The 17,523-nt window shown below is 37.5% G+C and overlaps 1 protein-coding gene across 5 annotated transcripts; it reads right to left on the bottom strand.

Annotated features, from left to right (window-relative positions):
* Nucleotides 1–456: 456 nt before the first annotated feature.
* On the bottom strand, nt 457–15,989 carry LOC149192773 (uncharacterized). 5 transcript variants are annotated; one of them, XM_089404708.1, is made up of 6 exons: nt 15,699–15,986; nt 7,085–7,163; nt 1,447–1,571; nt 1,169–1,255; nt 983–1,075; nt 462–810 (listed from the first exon to the last, which is right to left on the bottom strand). In XM_089404708.1, exons 3-6 carry the CDS (start codon nt 1,492–1,494, stop codon nt 613–615), a joined length of 426 nt encoding a protein of 141 aa, XP_089260834.1. In that variant the 5' UTR covers nt 1,495–1,571; nt 7,085–7,163; nt 15,699–15,986; the 3' UTR covers nt 462–612. The 5 variants fall into 5 exon arrangements, with proteins under 5 accessions (XP_089260837.1, XP_089260836.1, XP_089260834.1 ...); XM_089404709.1 differs by having other exon boundaries at nt 7,129–7,163; XM_089404707.1 differs by lacking the exon at nt 7,085–7,163 and having other exon boundaries at nt 464–810; nt 15,699–15,983.
* Nucleotides 15,990–17,523: the final 1,534 nt, after the last annotated feature.

Genomic DNA, 17,523 nt, shown 5'->3' with positions numbered 1-17,523 from the left:
TGCCATGTTTTGTTCCCTTCTTTATGTCAACTATTGCACAATTTTTCACTTCTAATTTAAAACACTTTGTATGTCAATTGTTTGCATTTTGTATTAATTCCTAGTTTAACATCCAATTTTACTTTCAATTTTGCATCCATGGTTACATCCACATTTGACTTCTTATATAGAGTATATTTTTTTTTACATATATGACCCCCTTTATAGATTCATAGTGAAATATATGATAGTTTCTAAATATCATTAAAGCAGATATCACAATTCAAAATCATTTGTAAAGAAATTTAAGAGAAATTAACAACATCCATCCAAAAAAATAACAATGTGTCATTAACAATTTTCAAAACATGTATAAAATAGCAACATAATACTAATAAAATCAGTATTATTTTTAATCAAAACAAGTAAAATTCAAATATGATTAACAAATCAAAATATTTCATGAATATCGTTATTCTACGATAAATTAACAACATACATAAATCAAACTCATCGTATGATTACAAAATCAAAATGTCTCATTGATATAGGGTAAATTCACAACACCCATCTAAACATAACAATGTCATTCTACACAATAATTTCTTCATAAAAAACAATGCATGTGCATGCCTAGCTACCACCACCAAGATCATCCTCATGATCATCTTGACCATCCTCATTACTCTGATCCACATCATCACCAACACCGCAACTATCATCATCATCTCCTCCTTCACCACCATCATCCTCATCCTCATCCTCATCATCTCCTGATATATGTTGAACATAATTTGGATCATCGTCTTGGCAATCATTACCTATAGCATTCTGACAAAAAAAATCAATATTACATGTTAGTATTAATTACATAACACAACACATGTTTTTGTTATACAATGTTAACCATAAAATGAGGTAAGATATAATATCTAATAGTACTAAAAAATAAAATGAAAATATGGTTTAAAAGTATATTGGAAATCCAACTAAGATTACATACCATAGAGTCCATCCAAACAACAAATTCAACCCATCTCTTTTGCTGCAGCACCTCCTTTTCCAAATGATTTGGAGGTCTTCCATATTTTAGTTCCTATCAATCAGTAAATAGGGAGAAATTAGATAACAGTGACTTTCTTCTAGTACAAAATTTATTAAAAACATATCACATGTTTAATATACTTACAAAGGTTGTTATCAGTGCTTTTAAACCTTTCTGGCCACTACGATGAGTGACTTTTGTCTTGGTTAACCTCGCCTTGGATGCTTTGTCCTTAAACATAAACCAATTCAATTTATTTTCACACAAATACATGTCTAAGATACTTATAAGTATTAATACATTCTAAATAATGTTTAATGAAAAATTCAATACCTGAATTTTTATTTCATATATCTTATTTATAACATTTTAATGATTACAATAATACTCTTGTTACCAGATATTGTCAGAAGAAATCTTACAAGACCGCTACCTAAGAACATTGGACAGTTGAATGCATTAGTTAACATGTTTGAAGAATTCTATCTTCAAATCTAGATCCATCTCATGTGATTCCCGTATGTGGTATAAATTGTCTTGAAGGTACCTGCATCATTCGACACAAAGCTATTCAGCACAATCGTTAACAAAAAACATCACAACTGCACAATATGAACGGTGCATCAAAATTGGCATTCACACGTCTAAGGTCTTTTTGGCATATCTGGTGTGGGTATAAAAGGTTTCCATTAAATCTCGTAAGCCTTTTTCACTATTATAAATAAACCACTAAAGTAAAACAAACAAATCAGTTATAAGAACTGAAAAGAAAGCTTGAAAAAAGATTAACATTTTCTAAAAGGCAAACACTAGAACACACTTCAAAATACTTTTCCTAAAATACTTCTTCAACCTGGCATTAAATTTGAAGGGCATGGTCATATTTCAATATGAAGTCATACTATATTTTCAACCCTTCTATGTTGGCAAGTTAAAACTAATGTTCCACCAAGACTCCGGGATAGGGAGATGCATGTCTGGGGTGATGCACAGGGGGGGCGTGTGAGAGTACCCTCAAATTTTAGGTAAAATTAGGGGGCAGGGGGATATGGGGGTATATAATTTTATATATATATATATATATATATTCAATAATGAAAGCATAAATACATTGATCCGTACATGATTGAATTAAATAATGAAATACACTGATCCATACTCATCATTCATACTAATACATACATCATTCATTCATACACCACGAGATTCAATAATGAACTAGATTGATCCATATTCATCATTCATTATTCAACATTCTAGAATCTAAATTGATTTAAAAATTAAATTCATCATTCATCATTCTAGATTCTAAATTGATTTAAAATTTAAATTCGTGATTCTAGAATCTAATTAGTAATAACCAAAATAGACTATAGTAGATACTTAAGCCTGAAGATTGGAATAGTAAATTGATATAACTCAAACTCAAAAAAAGTAAAGAGTGAAAGTCAAAGAATCAGTCTAAGGTCATTCATATCTAAAGTCAAGACTCGAAAGTTAAAACTGACGATTAAAAATGGCCAATGAGCATTTTAGGAGTGCCATGGAGGAGGAGGTGCAACAGTTAACTGGTAAGTCAAATAGTGCTGCGCAGCAAGCTGAGTAGACATAAGCTTGGTAACTCGAATGAGTGAGTTAGAGATTGCAAATTAGTTTAGGTTTTGATATTTGTTATGTGTTGTTCTTTTTAATTTTAATTTTTTTTTATGGTTGTTTTATAATTTTTTTTAATTTCTATATTACAACAGTTACTAGAAAAAAAATTAAGCAGAACATGGCCCCCCTCAAAAGGGGTGCTTTTGGGCTTGGTGCTCTTGATTAAATGGTAGTTCCAAACCCTTATATATAATAGAGCCCAATGGAAACATCGCAATTCGCTCATTCCTGAAATCCTAAAAATTGTTATGTCTGATGCATTTTGAGTGGAATCTGAAATTTACTTTCTCCATATGAAATAAAATGAGGTCAGAACCACTCTCAAACATCCTAAGTCAATTAATAGGGCCCTAGGGTTGAATGTTGAGCTTTCCCACTCATAAATTATTGTTTCAAGCAAAATTAAGGGGGAGCACCTAGCCCTTTTTTAGGGGAGCTGCCCAGAAGCACCCCTTTTGGGGAAACACATCCCCACAGTAGGGAAACGTTTCCCCCTGCGTCTCCCTGTGTCTCCCTAAAAGGGGGCGTGGGGAAACGTGTCCCTGAGCATCTTCCCATCCTAGGTGTGTGGGAAGCGTGGATACGTGCACCCCACCATAGGGGACACATCCTCATGGAACACTGGTTAAAATAAACTATTGTTTTCTTACAAAAGCAAAAAATGGATCAAAATTTTAACTATTTCGTATTTTATGTTTAGCACAATTGCAAGTCGTGTGGTAGTACTAAAATAGGATAGATAAACAGCAGTGTTTTTTATAATCACTACATAGTCGAATTCCTATCAATCTTATGTGGAAATGATGTAGCTTGAAGTATCTAAATGCAGTACCAAAGTAGAATTGATACCAATAACCAAACAAGGCAGTGACAGTACAAACAAAATGGAGTAGTCTACCTAGGCAGTAGAATGGCCCGGTTTCCGGTACCGCCCGGAAAAATCTCCGACTCCGGCCACCGGTAATTTCTCCGCTCCGCCCAGCTCCGCCACCCTTAGCAACCTCCGCCCAGCTCGGCCACCGTCGAACACTGACAGGTTCTGACATACATTCTGATTTCCATAGCGTCTTGCCGCCTAGAAGTGGAATTTGAATTTGGAAACAACCCGCCTTCTACTCCCTCACCAATTCGACCCAGCATCCCTTGCAGTTCACCAGGTAACCAGATCATTTTGGAAAACCGGCTCCGCTTTCTGCCCTATGCTTTCTACGCTGTAGGGATCAGTTGCGTGCTCAACGTTTGGGGTTACAAATGTGCACTCTGCTACAGTTATGGCTAAAACATTTTCATCCAGGGTGATGGGGTTTGGATTCACTGAAATGGCGAAATCTTCGAGATTTGAAGTGAAAAATTAGGTACCGGGTTTAGTGGTTCTTAGCATGAACATGAGTCTAACCCAGAAACTCAGCGAGAGGATGGAGCTGCCAGAAACAAAGTCACTAGCTAGGCAGAGCACAGAAAAACAATCAGAGGAAAGCCAGAGTGAATCCAAGGTCAAAATAGGCTCAGAAACTGGAGGGCTTTCTGCAATAACCAATTGCAAACAACAAGAAGTAGAATGGAATAAAGTCATGAGAATGTGGGAGGCCCATTCGGAGGGACACATTAGGTTATCCAATGAACAGATGACAATTCTGAATGCCATTTCAAGAGGGGAATATGTGTTTCTTACAGGCTGTTGAGTGGGTGAATGGGCCAGATTGTTGATTTTGTTAGGGATGATATGCAGTTGAGAGCTATTAGTCCAACAGGGTTCTGGACAAAGGTGAGATTTCTATATGGGGTCGAAAGGATTATCACATCAGAATCCTGACATGTTTATGAAGGTGAAGTGAAAGTGGCTACCCGAACACAGGTGCCATTAATTTTAGGATGGACTATTACTGTGCACAAGTGCCAAGGGATGACATTGGAGAGGTTGGAGACAAATCTTCAGGCATTTGATTATGGCATGGGATATGTAGCTCTTTCCCGCGTGAAGAGTTTAGATCGGCCGGGGTTTACAAGATTTAAACCATCTAAGATCAAAGCACACCCAAAGGTGCTTGATTTCTATCAGAAACTTACCAGCAGTGGGGGGCTACATCGATGATAAAGAAACGAAACGAATCCCCTACCCAGACTTCACAGTTTTGGTGACATTATTAGCCTTCACATATCTCCAGTAATTTGACTTGGGATTCAATATTTATTTGTGATAGGGAGATGGTAGTATTATAGAAGCTATCTACTTGAATCTGGTTGAACATCCTACTGTATATCGATCTCAATTTGACAGAGAAGTTGTTTTCTTAAAACCTGAGAAGTACAGTAATGACTGAGTTATCAAGAAGATAAACTTTTGCAATCTGGTAATGTTATTATGGATTTTGGTTCGATGTTCAAACACTATGTTAAAGATATATATAAGTTATAATTAATCTTAGAGTATTAAGTTTCTAGTCCAACGATCAGAAAGTAGGAAGGCAGAAATGTTACTGTCCCCTATTTTTGGTTATATGCGAGAGTATTTGATATTATGTTACATTTTGTTTACATAGGTGTATGGCATTGTCACCAGACCTGATTATTGCATCATATTAACTAATTACCACACCTTATTATTGCATCATATAACTTATTTTTCATATATATACTGACGAAATGTTTGACGAAATGCCTGAGAAGATTTCAATGCCTTAGAACAAAGAAAAGGCAGTGAAATCTTCTCAGGCATTTCGTCAAACATAGGGTTGTGTACTATGGAGAGAAAAATAGGTGGTCTAGAAAAATAGGAGTAGATATACACTAGGAGAGAGGGAGATGCCCTTCATCAAGCAAAAGGGCGTCAAGTAGGAGGGGCAGAAGGGAACAATATGCATCTGCTGTTGCCCCAGATGGAGATGCAAATCCAAGTGAGTCTAAAAAAGGGGATGGTGCTTCAATCTGGATCAAGCAATGTGGGTCGGTCACAAAGCTTGTAATCTCTAAGCATTATTTGGCAGATGTGTTGTCTGAGAAGACCCACCATGAGAGCAGCAGGTCTAGTAGGCATAGCAGGAGGATGAGCCGCATCGGTGTGTGGAGACCCCATTTGGAGAGTATTTCTGAGGTTGTTGCTCTCTGATGGATTGAGTTGATTGTTAGATCAGAGCATTGGAAGCTCAATTTTAATTTCAATTTTATTTGGTGGTTTAGAAGACAAGAAGATTATGTGAGCTCTAAGGAAAAACAACAGGTGGTTTGGCCTTTTTTAGGGACTCTCTACTTTTGGGTGCAATGAATTCATTGTGCCAAAAGTTCCTCACAGAGATCCATTACTACCCACAAGGTTTCTTATGATCCCTAATACCCCTCTTGGGGTGAGCAGCATATTTACCATTGAAAAATTGGGCCTCATATGAGGTTGCTGCCAATTACAGCTGTATATGAGAGTCTGAAGAAATTGCACAGAGCTTAGATGAGATGTACAGTAGCCTTCTGGCTTTCCCTTTGTCTTTAAGTGTGAAGATCTTGTCACATGGCTTGAAATTTCTTCTTCAATGCTGAAATTGGGATCTCATCTGATGTTACCAGTCTGGAATTGAAGGCTTGAAAAGGTTGAAAATCTTTCAGGGCTACAATCTTCTGAAATGGAAGTGTGTCTCTTTTGGGCATCAGCAGCCTCAGGCTAACTTTTGATGGTGTTGGTGTGTTGTGTGTGAGTGATAAAGAGATCTGATTTATTATAATTATGTTTCTTCTTCCTTGTAAATACCCAATACAGGTGTCCTCAATGGAAAATTGTTAATCTCTTTCTTGGGTTGATGCAATGAGCATTACTATTATGATGTAGAGGTTCGTTGTTTCTGTAATTATGGATCTCAAAAGAAGAGTCAAATTGATGGGAAAGTTTCTCAGAGAAGATATCCATCCATTAAAAGCCCAACTGCACCTCCAATTCTTTTCTCAAGATACAAATAAGGACGGACTGAATTGTGACAGCAGCTACTTTATTAATTTTCATTTTGTTTCTTTCCAATGAATGAATTCAGTTCTGCTACAAAACCAGGGCTTCCAGCACAAATGTGTGTTATTTTATGCTTTGTACCAGGTCTTTCCAGATATTTATAGTAAAAAATGCATGCTTTCATAACTAGACATGGAATCATAAAGCTACATACCTCATAATCACACATACATGAACAACCATAAAGCTACGTACTAACTCATAGTCACAAAATTGACAGAGACCTCCATCTTGAGTGAATGAAAGAAATTTCCTAACTAGACATGGAATCATAAAGCTACATACCTCATAATCACACATACATGAACAACCATAAAGCTACATAATACCTTATAGTCACAAAATTGACAGAGACCTCCTTCCTGAGTGAATGAAAGAAATTTCCTAACTAGACATGGAATCATAAAGCTACATACCTCATAATCACACATACATGAACAACCATAAAGCTACATACTACCTCATAGTGTCACAAAATTGACAGAGACCTCCTTCCTGAGTGAATGAAAGAAATTTCTAATTAGACATGGAATCATAAAGCTACATACCTCATAATCATGCATACATGAACAACCATAAAGCTACATACTACCTCATAGTCACAAAATTGGCACAGACCTCCTTCCTGAGGGAAGGAAAGTAATTTCCTAACTAGACATGGAATCATAAAGCTACACACCTCATAATGACACATACATGAACAACCATAAAGCTACATACTACCTCATAGTCACACATACATAAACAGAGTGGTAATGCTTATTGACACCATGCCGACAATGGATAACCTGACATTTGATGACTTTGGACCGGTCTCTTCCTGAATGAAATAAAGTTATTTCCTAGACATGGAATCATAACGCTACATACCTCATAATCACACATACATGAACAACCATAAAACTACTTACTGCCTCATAGTCACACATACATAAACAGAGTGGTAATGCTTATTGGCACCATGCCAACAATGGATAACCCGACAGTTGATGACTTTGGACCTCGTTGTTTGATTTAGATTCATAATGCTATTGGACGGTCTCTTCCTGAATGAATGAAAGTAATTTCCTAGACATGGAATCATAAATCTACATACCTCATAATCAACATACTACCTCATAGTCACACATACATAAACAGAGAGTGGTAATGCTTATTGGCACCCTGCCAACAATGGATAACCCGACATTTGATGACTTTGGACCTCGTTATTTGATTTAGATTCATAATGCTATTGGACCTTATGGTTACCAATATACAAAGGGATAAACATGTTTTGAATGAATGTTACCTATCAATTTCCATGGCTCTATGATTGTTGGGATTTGAAACTGGGTCATCATTATAGCAATGACAAATCTCAAATCTCAACCCTAAGATCATGGTGCAACAGACAAAAAAATTGGGGTAATTACTCTATTCTATATTACCGATTCTAATTGATATATTGATGAAGATGCTTTTCACGTTTGTCAAAAATCATAACAGGTGTTTTCAAATAACAGCATTCACATTGTTTATTTTGAGTTTGTGAAGTGTTTGGTAAAGGCGTAACTCCATGTTCATGAGTCACCAACATTTTCACCATGTCTTGGAAGGTCTGCTCCAATTGCTTATGGGAATTCATTTATTGGAGTCATTGTAATACAGGGCACTCTCTTAATCACTCTCTCTTAGAAATTTGCTTTGAGATAGAAGACAGAGAGAATGGTAAACCGTACCGACATTAGCCCATACAAGAACAGTTAGGAAAAATCAGGTCATGGAATTATGGGACATTCAGATTTTGATCCTCATACTATCTGGTTGGATAAAGAGGATCAAGCACATATTGGGATCATTCACAGTATATACTATCACTCACATCTATATAGAAGTCAACATGGGGTAGATAAATTGTCAAATGATTACATTGGAGAGCCCTATGGAATCATGAAATACATATACACAGTGGACAACACTACATGGGATGAGGGACTGCTCAGCCTTCCGTGACACTTTTGGTCAGAGCAACATACCCTTTATGTTTTTTGGTATTTTCAGACAACACAAATATATGCTAATGAAAGTATATGGATAGATAATCTTAGAAACTTATTATGCATATCAGAAGAGAGAATATAAAAATCAATGATATTTGAAGAGAGAATATAAAAGTCAAGGTACCCCCCAAAAAAGGGAAGCCATACGTGTTCTCTATCTCAATAACTCTCACTGTATCAGATTTAAAACAGATTTAGGTGAGGATCAAATAACTACACCGAGCTTATTTCCCTAACAATACTCTAAATTGTTTCCATACCCTTTCCTGCCAACAGTTGTGTTACCATCAACATTAGCATGGCAATGTTCTACTTTAGCCGATCCAACCTATCCCTAGGACTTTCTTCTTCAACTTCTTCATGAGGACCCCTATCATTGTCAGTGCTCTGCTTCTCCATAGCCCTAGCAACAATTCCTGTCCACTTCTTCTATAGTCATTGCAGGTGCTTACCTACAGGTCCAACCAAGTATATTCGAACTTGGGCTCTGATACCATAAATGACAGGCTTATAGTCTATCCATTTCACCGACACGAGTTTCCAAAAAATTTACAATCTACCACAATCCCTTTAAGTAATTGCAAGACTAATATAAGGATACAGTAATAAACTACCTCTAGTTGCCTGTTGTTGGATAGATCTATAATGGAAGGCTAGAATGCAAGATAGAATGCAAGAGTAGATCAGCTCAATGACCACTTATTGGCTTGAAGATAATTACAATCCCAAGTTCTCTCTGTTCATAACCGAATTCTAATCCATTCCAATGCCACTCATTAGCATACAATAGATGGACAAAGGTTCACACATACAAGGGTCAGTTTCATCCGGTGGCAAGAATACAAAGAACTACACAATGCCACACGCACTGGTTCAAACACCATTCACCAAGAATACTTGAGATGAAGCCGAAATCTTAAAAGGACACCAAAATCAATGAGAGGAAAGAAAAATAAACCAATGACTTAAAGAAATGCCGAGCAAGAATGATTAATTCATTTAACCATCCAGTGACCACACTCCCAAGCGAGAGATACCCCCACATTGGAGTGTACAACCCTGTACAGGGCCTCTCGATAATTAAGAAAATCTTTGTACTAAGCAATGGGTTTAAAGAGCTGTTGGGTAGCTTCCTTGGATTTGTTGGGCTGTATATTGGCCCTCAGTAAGCTACAGGAAGTCAAATAAAACTCTAAAATCTGACAGGTAGCTCATGGTCAAACAGTGAAATCAAGGATTCATTATCATCTTTATGTAAACCACAAAGCAGGATCAAATCCAGAGGGGGGTAGAGTATGCACACCTCTGTAGATTTTAGCAGTCAAATTGCTGCGCAGAGGCAGGTCACTTGTAACACAAACAAGGGGGTCTCATACACAATTTCATGTCTGTCTTGGCTGTAACCCTAAAATAAGATCTAAAATTAGATTATTATTATTAGTATAGAGTTGTTCTTCTAAATAGGAGATCTCTTGTATACTAGATTGAAAGTCTTCCAACAAATGTCTTTTTCTTCTTTTTCTTTTTTCCAAGTTTATAGTTATTTTATTGGGTATATTCGATATCATATGCGGTAAACCAAGCAGAATGCACAGACTTGGAGAAATCAGCATCTGTCCTGGTTTCAACTGAGACCTGCAGCAGCCTACTTGGACAATTTGCCATTTCACTAGCATTTCCAGATTTTTCCAAGTCCAATTGGACTGCTGAGTTTGACTCTTCTCTTTGAGGAAACCAAGCCAAATTCAATTTCTCCAAGTCTGTCTTGTGGCCCAATGTCATATTTGTGCATTGACTTACAAGTATGACTCATACTTGCAGGTCAAATGTGAGTCAGACTCTCACTTCTCGCAATTCAAACTCAGCCATCTGCCTATAAAAGACACATAAAAAAAACAAAATAAAGCACTCATTTTGCTTGTTTATTTGCCCCAATTTCACAGCAGACAACCTCCAGATCATTAATTGTCCAGGATCCATGCCATTTTACAGTATGAAGTATCTTCTAGATTCTGTAATACCCTGTTTCCCCCCAGTTTGTAAATATGTCTCAATCTCACCGTGAATCACAACATGGATGTTCCTCAACTTTTTTAAAACTAGAAAAGACAACTTATAAATGATGTACGTATGTTTTGTTAGTTAATGAATATTCACCAAACCACTGATTAAAGAATGAAGCACTAGTACTAGCCATGATACTACGAGTGGAATCCGGTGAGGGGACTAGGAGGTTACCTTTCTTGCCAAGTAATTGACCTTTGCCAAAAGTCCCATACTGCCAAATTGCCAGAAATTTAAATTTGAAATTACTTCCCAGAAATCAGTTATTGAGGGAGAGCTGGGTAGTGGGGCAGCCAACCACTGACAGTTATGAAGGGATGAGAAGTAGCTGGATAGAAGGAACTGTCAACAAAAGGTATGGCAAGTACCCACCTCGATTTCCCAAGTTGACCCATGAATCCATCTGCCACAAGCAAGAAAAATTGTGAGTCTTCTTGGGCCAAGGAAGGGGGATGCACGTGGGGGGTTGAGGAAATGATTATTCCATGTGTGGGTAGTGTGCAGAGGAGATAGGAGGTACTGAAAGAAAGTTTACAAGGTTCTGGGAGCGCCCACGAGCGGAGTGAGTGAAAATCGCAAGTGGGCTCACAGCTGGAAGTTCACAGGCATCAAAAAATGAAACTCATTTGGACTGCTAAAAATCATGCCCAAGGGTATCAAATTGGAGCTGGGTCCATTACTAGATTTTTGGGCCTGCTAAGATACAAATTTGAGTGCTGAAATGGGGCAGGAAAGCATGAACCTGACCTGGGCAAAAAGGCTTGTGAATCTGATGCTAGCTCGAAGAGTTAGCAAGCAGTGAAGGGAGGGCGCTGAGGAACTACACTGGCAGTGAAAGGACTCCCCTGTGCTGATAAAATCCAGCTGAGAAGGCATCTATGGAATTCGTGTAAGTCCCAGGCCCAGTGGGTAGAGGGGTTTCTACCATCTGACTATATGTGAAGGAGAGTAGCCTTCACACCCAACAATTTCCTCGAGAAAACCAAGTTTCCCCAGTGGTATCATGGCCTGGCTAGGGGGTGGCCAGCCGTGGACATGGATGGATGTAGCTAAGCCTATGGTTGGTGGAAAAAAGGTTCACCATTCTTCAGTTGCAGGCAATTAATATTCAGTTAAGTATTTTTATCTGTTTTCATAATATTTATAAGTGATAATTTATTTGTTTTATGTTGGCTGAATGGATGCAACCTGCTGGGAATGTTTATGTAATAATGATTTCAGTGCATGTACTTTGGGTATAGACTAACTTAGTACATGCACTTGTTCAAAGAAAGCCCTATCAGCACATGAGATTAAAAGTGAAAAATTAGATTACTAATAAGAAATCTACAGGGGTGAAGATTAAGATTGCTAAATCTAATGGAAACCAAATCATACTTTCTTTTAACGCAAAAGGATATGAGAGGAAACCTGATTCAAGCTTAAAGGTTTGCAAAAAAAATTGAGACCCCGTCCCTCAAAGGACATCTAGGGGCTGGGTTTGTTACAGATTCCATGTCCCTCAAAGTGTCAAATGTTTGGGCACTTCGCTTCCAATGTCATCAAAAGAAGGGGAAGGGAAAGCAACTTGTAAAGAGTACAAAAGCATCAGCTCAAGTGGATGAGCTTTCATCCAATCTCGAGATACACTTCTCAATGGTCTCATGCCTGTCATCTGACATCATGTCTGATGTGGACTGGTATGTGGACAGTGGAGCCTGCAAACATACAACCTCTAACAAGAGTACCTTTAGTAGAACTTGGTGATGATGCCACATATCCAGTTGCAAGAGTGGGATCCATCAAGTGATATCCTTAAGCTTACTAAGTTAATGATGTTTTGTATGTACCTAGCTTAACTAAAAATCTCTTTCCAATTTCAGTGATGATAGATCCTACATATAGGGCTAACTTTGAAGATCAACAAGTCCTCATCCTAAATTGCAAGGGAATCCTATAAGAACTTTAGGGTATGATAGTGACAACATGTGTGAGCTTTGACAAAAGAGACTAGGTCACTTGCACTAGTGAATGTTGCCAATCTTGAAAAACATGGTGTGGGCATTGCCAATCTTCAAGGTTGAGAAGAAAGGAGTGTGCAAAGGTTGTGCACTTGGCCAGCATGTAAAGGATGTTTTCCTGGCAGTAAACATAGGTCAAGAGGGGTTTCTGACCTAATCAACTCAAATGTATGTGGGCCCATCTCTTCAACTTCCTTATCAAGTAACATTTACTATGAATATTTTATTGATGATTCTTCTAGGAAGTCCTAGACTTAATTCACAAAAACCAAAGGAGTTTGATACCTTTTGCATGAAATCAAGAATCAAGAAAATGTTGATAGTTCCCTACAACCCTCAGTAGTTTGGGGCCTTGATTCATGATCTAGTTCTGCTCATGTGTCTCTGTGTATAAACATGTCTCATCATTGTCTATATTTTGAATAGGTATCCTCACAGAATTTTGAAGGATAAGACTGGAGGAATTCAGAAGCCTCAAGTAACACATCTTTGAGTTTTTCAGTTGTCCTATCTACATTCATATTCCAGATGGGAAAAGGACCAAGTTGGAACCTTCTAGTTTGAAGGGCATTTTTGTAGGTTAGAGTGAAACCTTAAAAGCTTATAGAATATACATTCCATCTCAACATAAAGTAGTTGTGAGCAGAGATACCAAGTTTGAAGAAAATGCATGGTCCTCTAAGTCTCAAGAACCTCCAATAGTGACCATGGAGGCAGAAGAGCTTGGTATCCCAAAAACAGATCTGCAGAAATCAAAAAGATCATGAAATGCATACTTAGATCAGCAAGCTTTTGGAAGTGAAAGGGGTGCCTCTTTACCTTCAAGTTCAGCTAGAAAGCCTAGATGGCTAATCTAGACATTAAAAGAGGCAACAGAGTAAGTTGGTGCTCCAACTACTTCCCTTCAAATAAGCCACCCTCCTAAAAAGTTCCCTAGTTATGTTGCACTGATATCTTTCATTATTGAAACAAAACCTTCTAGTAATGGCAGTAAGGAAGCAAGTACTGCAAAATGCCATGATGGAGGAATACATCTCCTCCTAAAGAATGATGGGTAGGAGATAGTGCCTAGACTAGTGGAGAAGTCAGTATTTTACTCTAGTTTTTCTTACAACAATCATGCATGGTTAAGCATGCACCAGATAGCAGCATATAAAACTGCAAAGCTCGGTTTGTGGTTGGATGGTTCTCCCATTAAAAAGGAGTTGACTATGAGGAGACTTTTGCTCTTGTTACTAAATATACCTCTATCAGATTTACTATGTCTTTCACAACAATCTTCCATTGGATTTTATATCAAATTTATGTAAAGACAACATTTCTTAATAGGTTGATTAAGGAGTTATATGAATAAACCAACCAAGAGGCTTTTAGGTGAATAGGCTTGAGACCCATGTTTACAAGTTGAAGTAGGCCCTTTATGAGTTGAAACAGGCACCATTTGCATGGCACTCCAAGATCGATGAGTAACTTTCAGATTTGGGTTTCACTGAGACAGATGCAGATTCTAATTTTTACAATTTGGTAGATCATTCTAATCTGCTTGTTTTAGTCCCATATGTAGACAACCTTACACTCACAGGAAGTTAAAAGGAATCCACAAACTGGTGCAGGGAAAAATTGGCAAGAGAATTTGTCATGACTTGAAGCACTACTTGCTGGCTCTAGGGGTGTAGCAAAGTGCAGGTGAAGTGTTCCTTGGACAGAAAAGGTATGTAATTGAAATTCTTAGAAGATTTCAAATGATGGACTGCAAACCCATGGCTACTCCAGTGTATGCAATTGAAATTCTGATGAGATTTCAAATGATGTACTGCAAACCCATGGCTACTCCCCTGTGGTAGTAAATCCATTGTACTTTGCTGATTCTAATTCAGATTTGATGAACATCTGTATACAGGGAATTGATAGGTTTCCTCATGTACTTAGTTAACACAAGGCCTAACATTTATTTTGCAGTCAACACTTTCAGTACATGGTGCAGCCTAGGCAAGTTCATCAGGTTGCCACAAAACACAAGTTCTAATACTTGGAAGGGGGCAGTGCATTTTGCACTGAGATATGTTAGTGATGCAGCTTTTTATTCAATGATAATGGAATAGCATTAACAGGGGTTCTCGACAGTGATCTACATGTTCTGTGCATGTTTTCTAACTGTGTCCGTTTATAGGCTCAAACGACATTCAGATTACAGTTTCGATTAGCCTTTAAATTCAGACTGTGCTACTTTCCTGTAGGAGAAGAATCTGTTAAACAAGTGTTACTAAATTCATCAGTTGTTAGTAATTAATTGGATGAATGGCAGTAGTAGAAGATGAAATCAAACGTTCTGTCCATTTTTATTTCAGAGTGCTTTGAACATGTCTACAAAGAATTAAATGGTGAAGCAGACACCTTGAGGAAGGAAGGACTACAGTTGGCTGAGGGTTCAAAGTTATGAAGTGAAATCAAGGATTGCCATATCTTACACGAACATATTTCTGCATCCTCGAATGGGGATTCTTATGACAGTCAGTATTCTGAAGATGATCCAAGTGCCTCAAAAGAAGAATTCTGAATTTTAGAGAAGTTACAGGACCCTTCAATCAATATCAATGCCTTCTTCAGGCTTAGCAAAGAATGTATATTTTCGTTCTGATATTTATCGAAGCTTAAAGCATTTACAGAATGTATCTCTTTACACTCGGATGAAATAAAAGATTAGAAAAATTGAGAGAAAATATATCAATATCAATCGATATGTAAGCCAATAAATGCGCCAAAAAAAACACAGATTGAAAAAATATGCCTGCTGTGAGTCTGTGAAAGCAAATATAAGCAGCACCTCTTCTGGAAAATGTGAAGCGGAAATAAAAAACAAAAAAGACATCGTGATAAGAGAATATGGGTTGAGAGGGACAAAAGAAATCAAGGCTTAGACTCACCTCTATCCGATTGCGTATGAGGATCTGAACCAGCCGCATCGGTTATCCAAAAATGCACCTTTGTCCGTGCACCGATCAAGTCAATCCGCCGCGTGGAAAGAAAAATAGCACAATGCAAATATTTGCAAATGCGTCTACCTGAAAAGGGCGCACGGCGTAAGAGGCCCTCCTGAAAGCCCTCGGAGAAGGATATATCTGCGGACCTGAAACCCTACATCCGATATAACAACCCATTTTAAGATATAAATGTTTTAAAAAGTTAAAGAGCGTTGTCGCCGACCCTGAAACCCTACATCGTATATAGAACTAGCATTTGCACAAACCGGTGCAACGTCATAGAAGTAGTGGGATATGGAAGTAGGTTTGTGCAACGTCATAGAAGTAGTGGGATATGGAAGTAAGTAAAAGTAATATTTTAGTAAAATGTTAAATATGTGTTGTATGAATTAATAATTTTATTATATAATTAATAAAAGAATTAATAGAGAAGGGTTATTATTTTAAAATTTAGGATATAATTATAAAAAAAAAATTGAGAGGAAATATTAGTTTTAAGATCAAAAAAAATTAATTAAAAAGAGCGATAAATTTTAGGTTTAATTCTAAAGCCTCAATGCGAAAGGATATATTAGAACATCCTAAAAAGTCTTTTAAGAAAAATGGCGATTAAAACCTTTTCCAAATAAATTTTAAAGGTTTAAAGCATAAATATAATAAAAGCCGGCATATATATGTAAATAGTAATAAAGAGGTCGACCCCATAAAACTGCCACGTTGCATATTGGGATCTCGCGAGTGGCGTTTTTGTTTTATTGTCCATGACCAAACTTCCGAAGCCTTTAACTTGCGACTTTATTTACACCATATCCATTCAATTTAATTATTTACACCATAACCATTGCAACTTTTAATGTCCATGACCAGACACACGTCTTTAAAACTTGTGATATGAAAGGCGTGACATGGAAACTGTGATATTATATTAAGGTGTGCTATGATGGAGCAGTCGAGTCTGCAACACGTATTGCAATCGGAGGTTTCAAAGTGACAAGGCTTCAAAAGTTGAGATATGGCGGATGCGATATTAATGGCCAAATGTGGAGAATTAATGGTTTTCGATAGAATAAACACATTCATTATTACTAACGGTTTCTTGAGATTTCGCTCATAAAAGTCTTGGATTATTATGTAATCGGTTATTTGCTAAGTTATTCGCTCTGAATGTTAGTTACTCTCACCCTTGTGTTTCTCTTGACAAGTCAGTCCCAACAAGCATAATTCAACAAAAATGTCTTGGTCGACCAAACCCATGAAGAAACCTGTTGTTCAACAACAATCAGTTGCTCTTCCCCCTGAGTTTGCAGAATTGCTTGCATTATTTACCGATACCACATGCACCTCAAACACCGGAACATCTACCTGGGAGGCCACATATCAACTTTTCGAAGATGAAGAGCCGAGAGTCACAGAAAGAGTAGTCATAGCCGAAGATTCATACCCGGTTTCTGATACTACATATAGTGATCTGGCCAATTCATTCCTCCACAGAATTGTTGCTCAGCTGAACATCCTTCCTTACATGGATATGATCACATGTGTTGTTGACCATCTAAACATCGCTGACAGAAACTTTATGACCAAGAGGAACACAATCATCAGCTCTTTCACCAACAAAGATTCGACTCGAATGTACCAGTTGTCGGCAGCTCAGAAGAAATATGATAATGCCTTCATTGAGAAATTCATGAAGGAAAATCAAGATCAATCTGAAGTCATCAAAGGATGGAGAAGAGATGCCAGCAAGCACAAGCGAGAAAATAAGGGT

This window comes from Pinus tabuliformis, chromosome 2_2, assembly GCF_031772625.1.
Source record: "Pinus tabuliformis cultivar Carrire ecotype Pingquan chromosome 2_2, CPIR1, whole genome shotgun sequence".
Classification (NCBI taxonomy): domain Eukaryota; kingdom Viridiplantae; phylum Streptophyta; class Pinopsida; order Pinales; family Pinaceae; genus Pinus; species Pinus tabuliformis.
Note: the sequence above shows the minus strand (reverse complement) of the source record. Positions and strands in the feature narration are given on the sequence as shown.

Bases quoted from the DNA above. Each gene is read 5' to 3' on its own strand.
- LOC149192773 (XM_089404708.1), bottom strand. From the start codon at position 1,494: ATGTTAACTAATGCATTCAACTGTCCAATGTTCTTAGGTAGCGGTCTT. The intron at 1,256-1,446 runs GTAAGATTTCTT...TTTATGTTTAAG, and splicing joins TGTTCTTAGGTAGCGGTCTT to GACAAAGCATCCAAGGCGAG. The intron at 811-982 runs GTATGTAATCTT...TTTTTTTGTCAG, and splicing joins TTGTTTGGATGGACTCTATG to AATGCTATAGGTAATGATTG.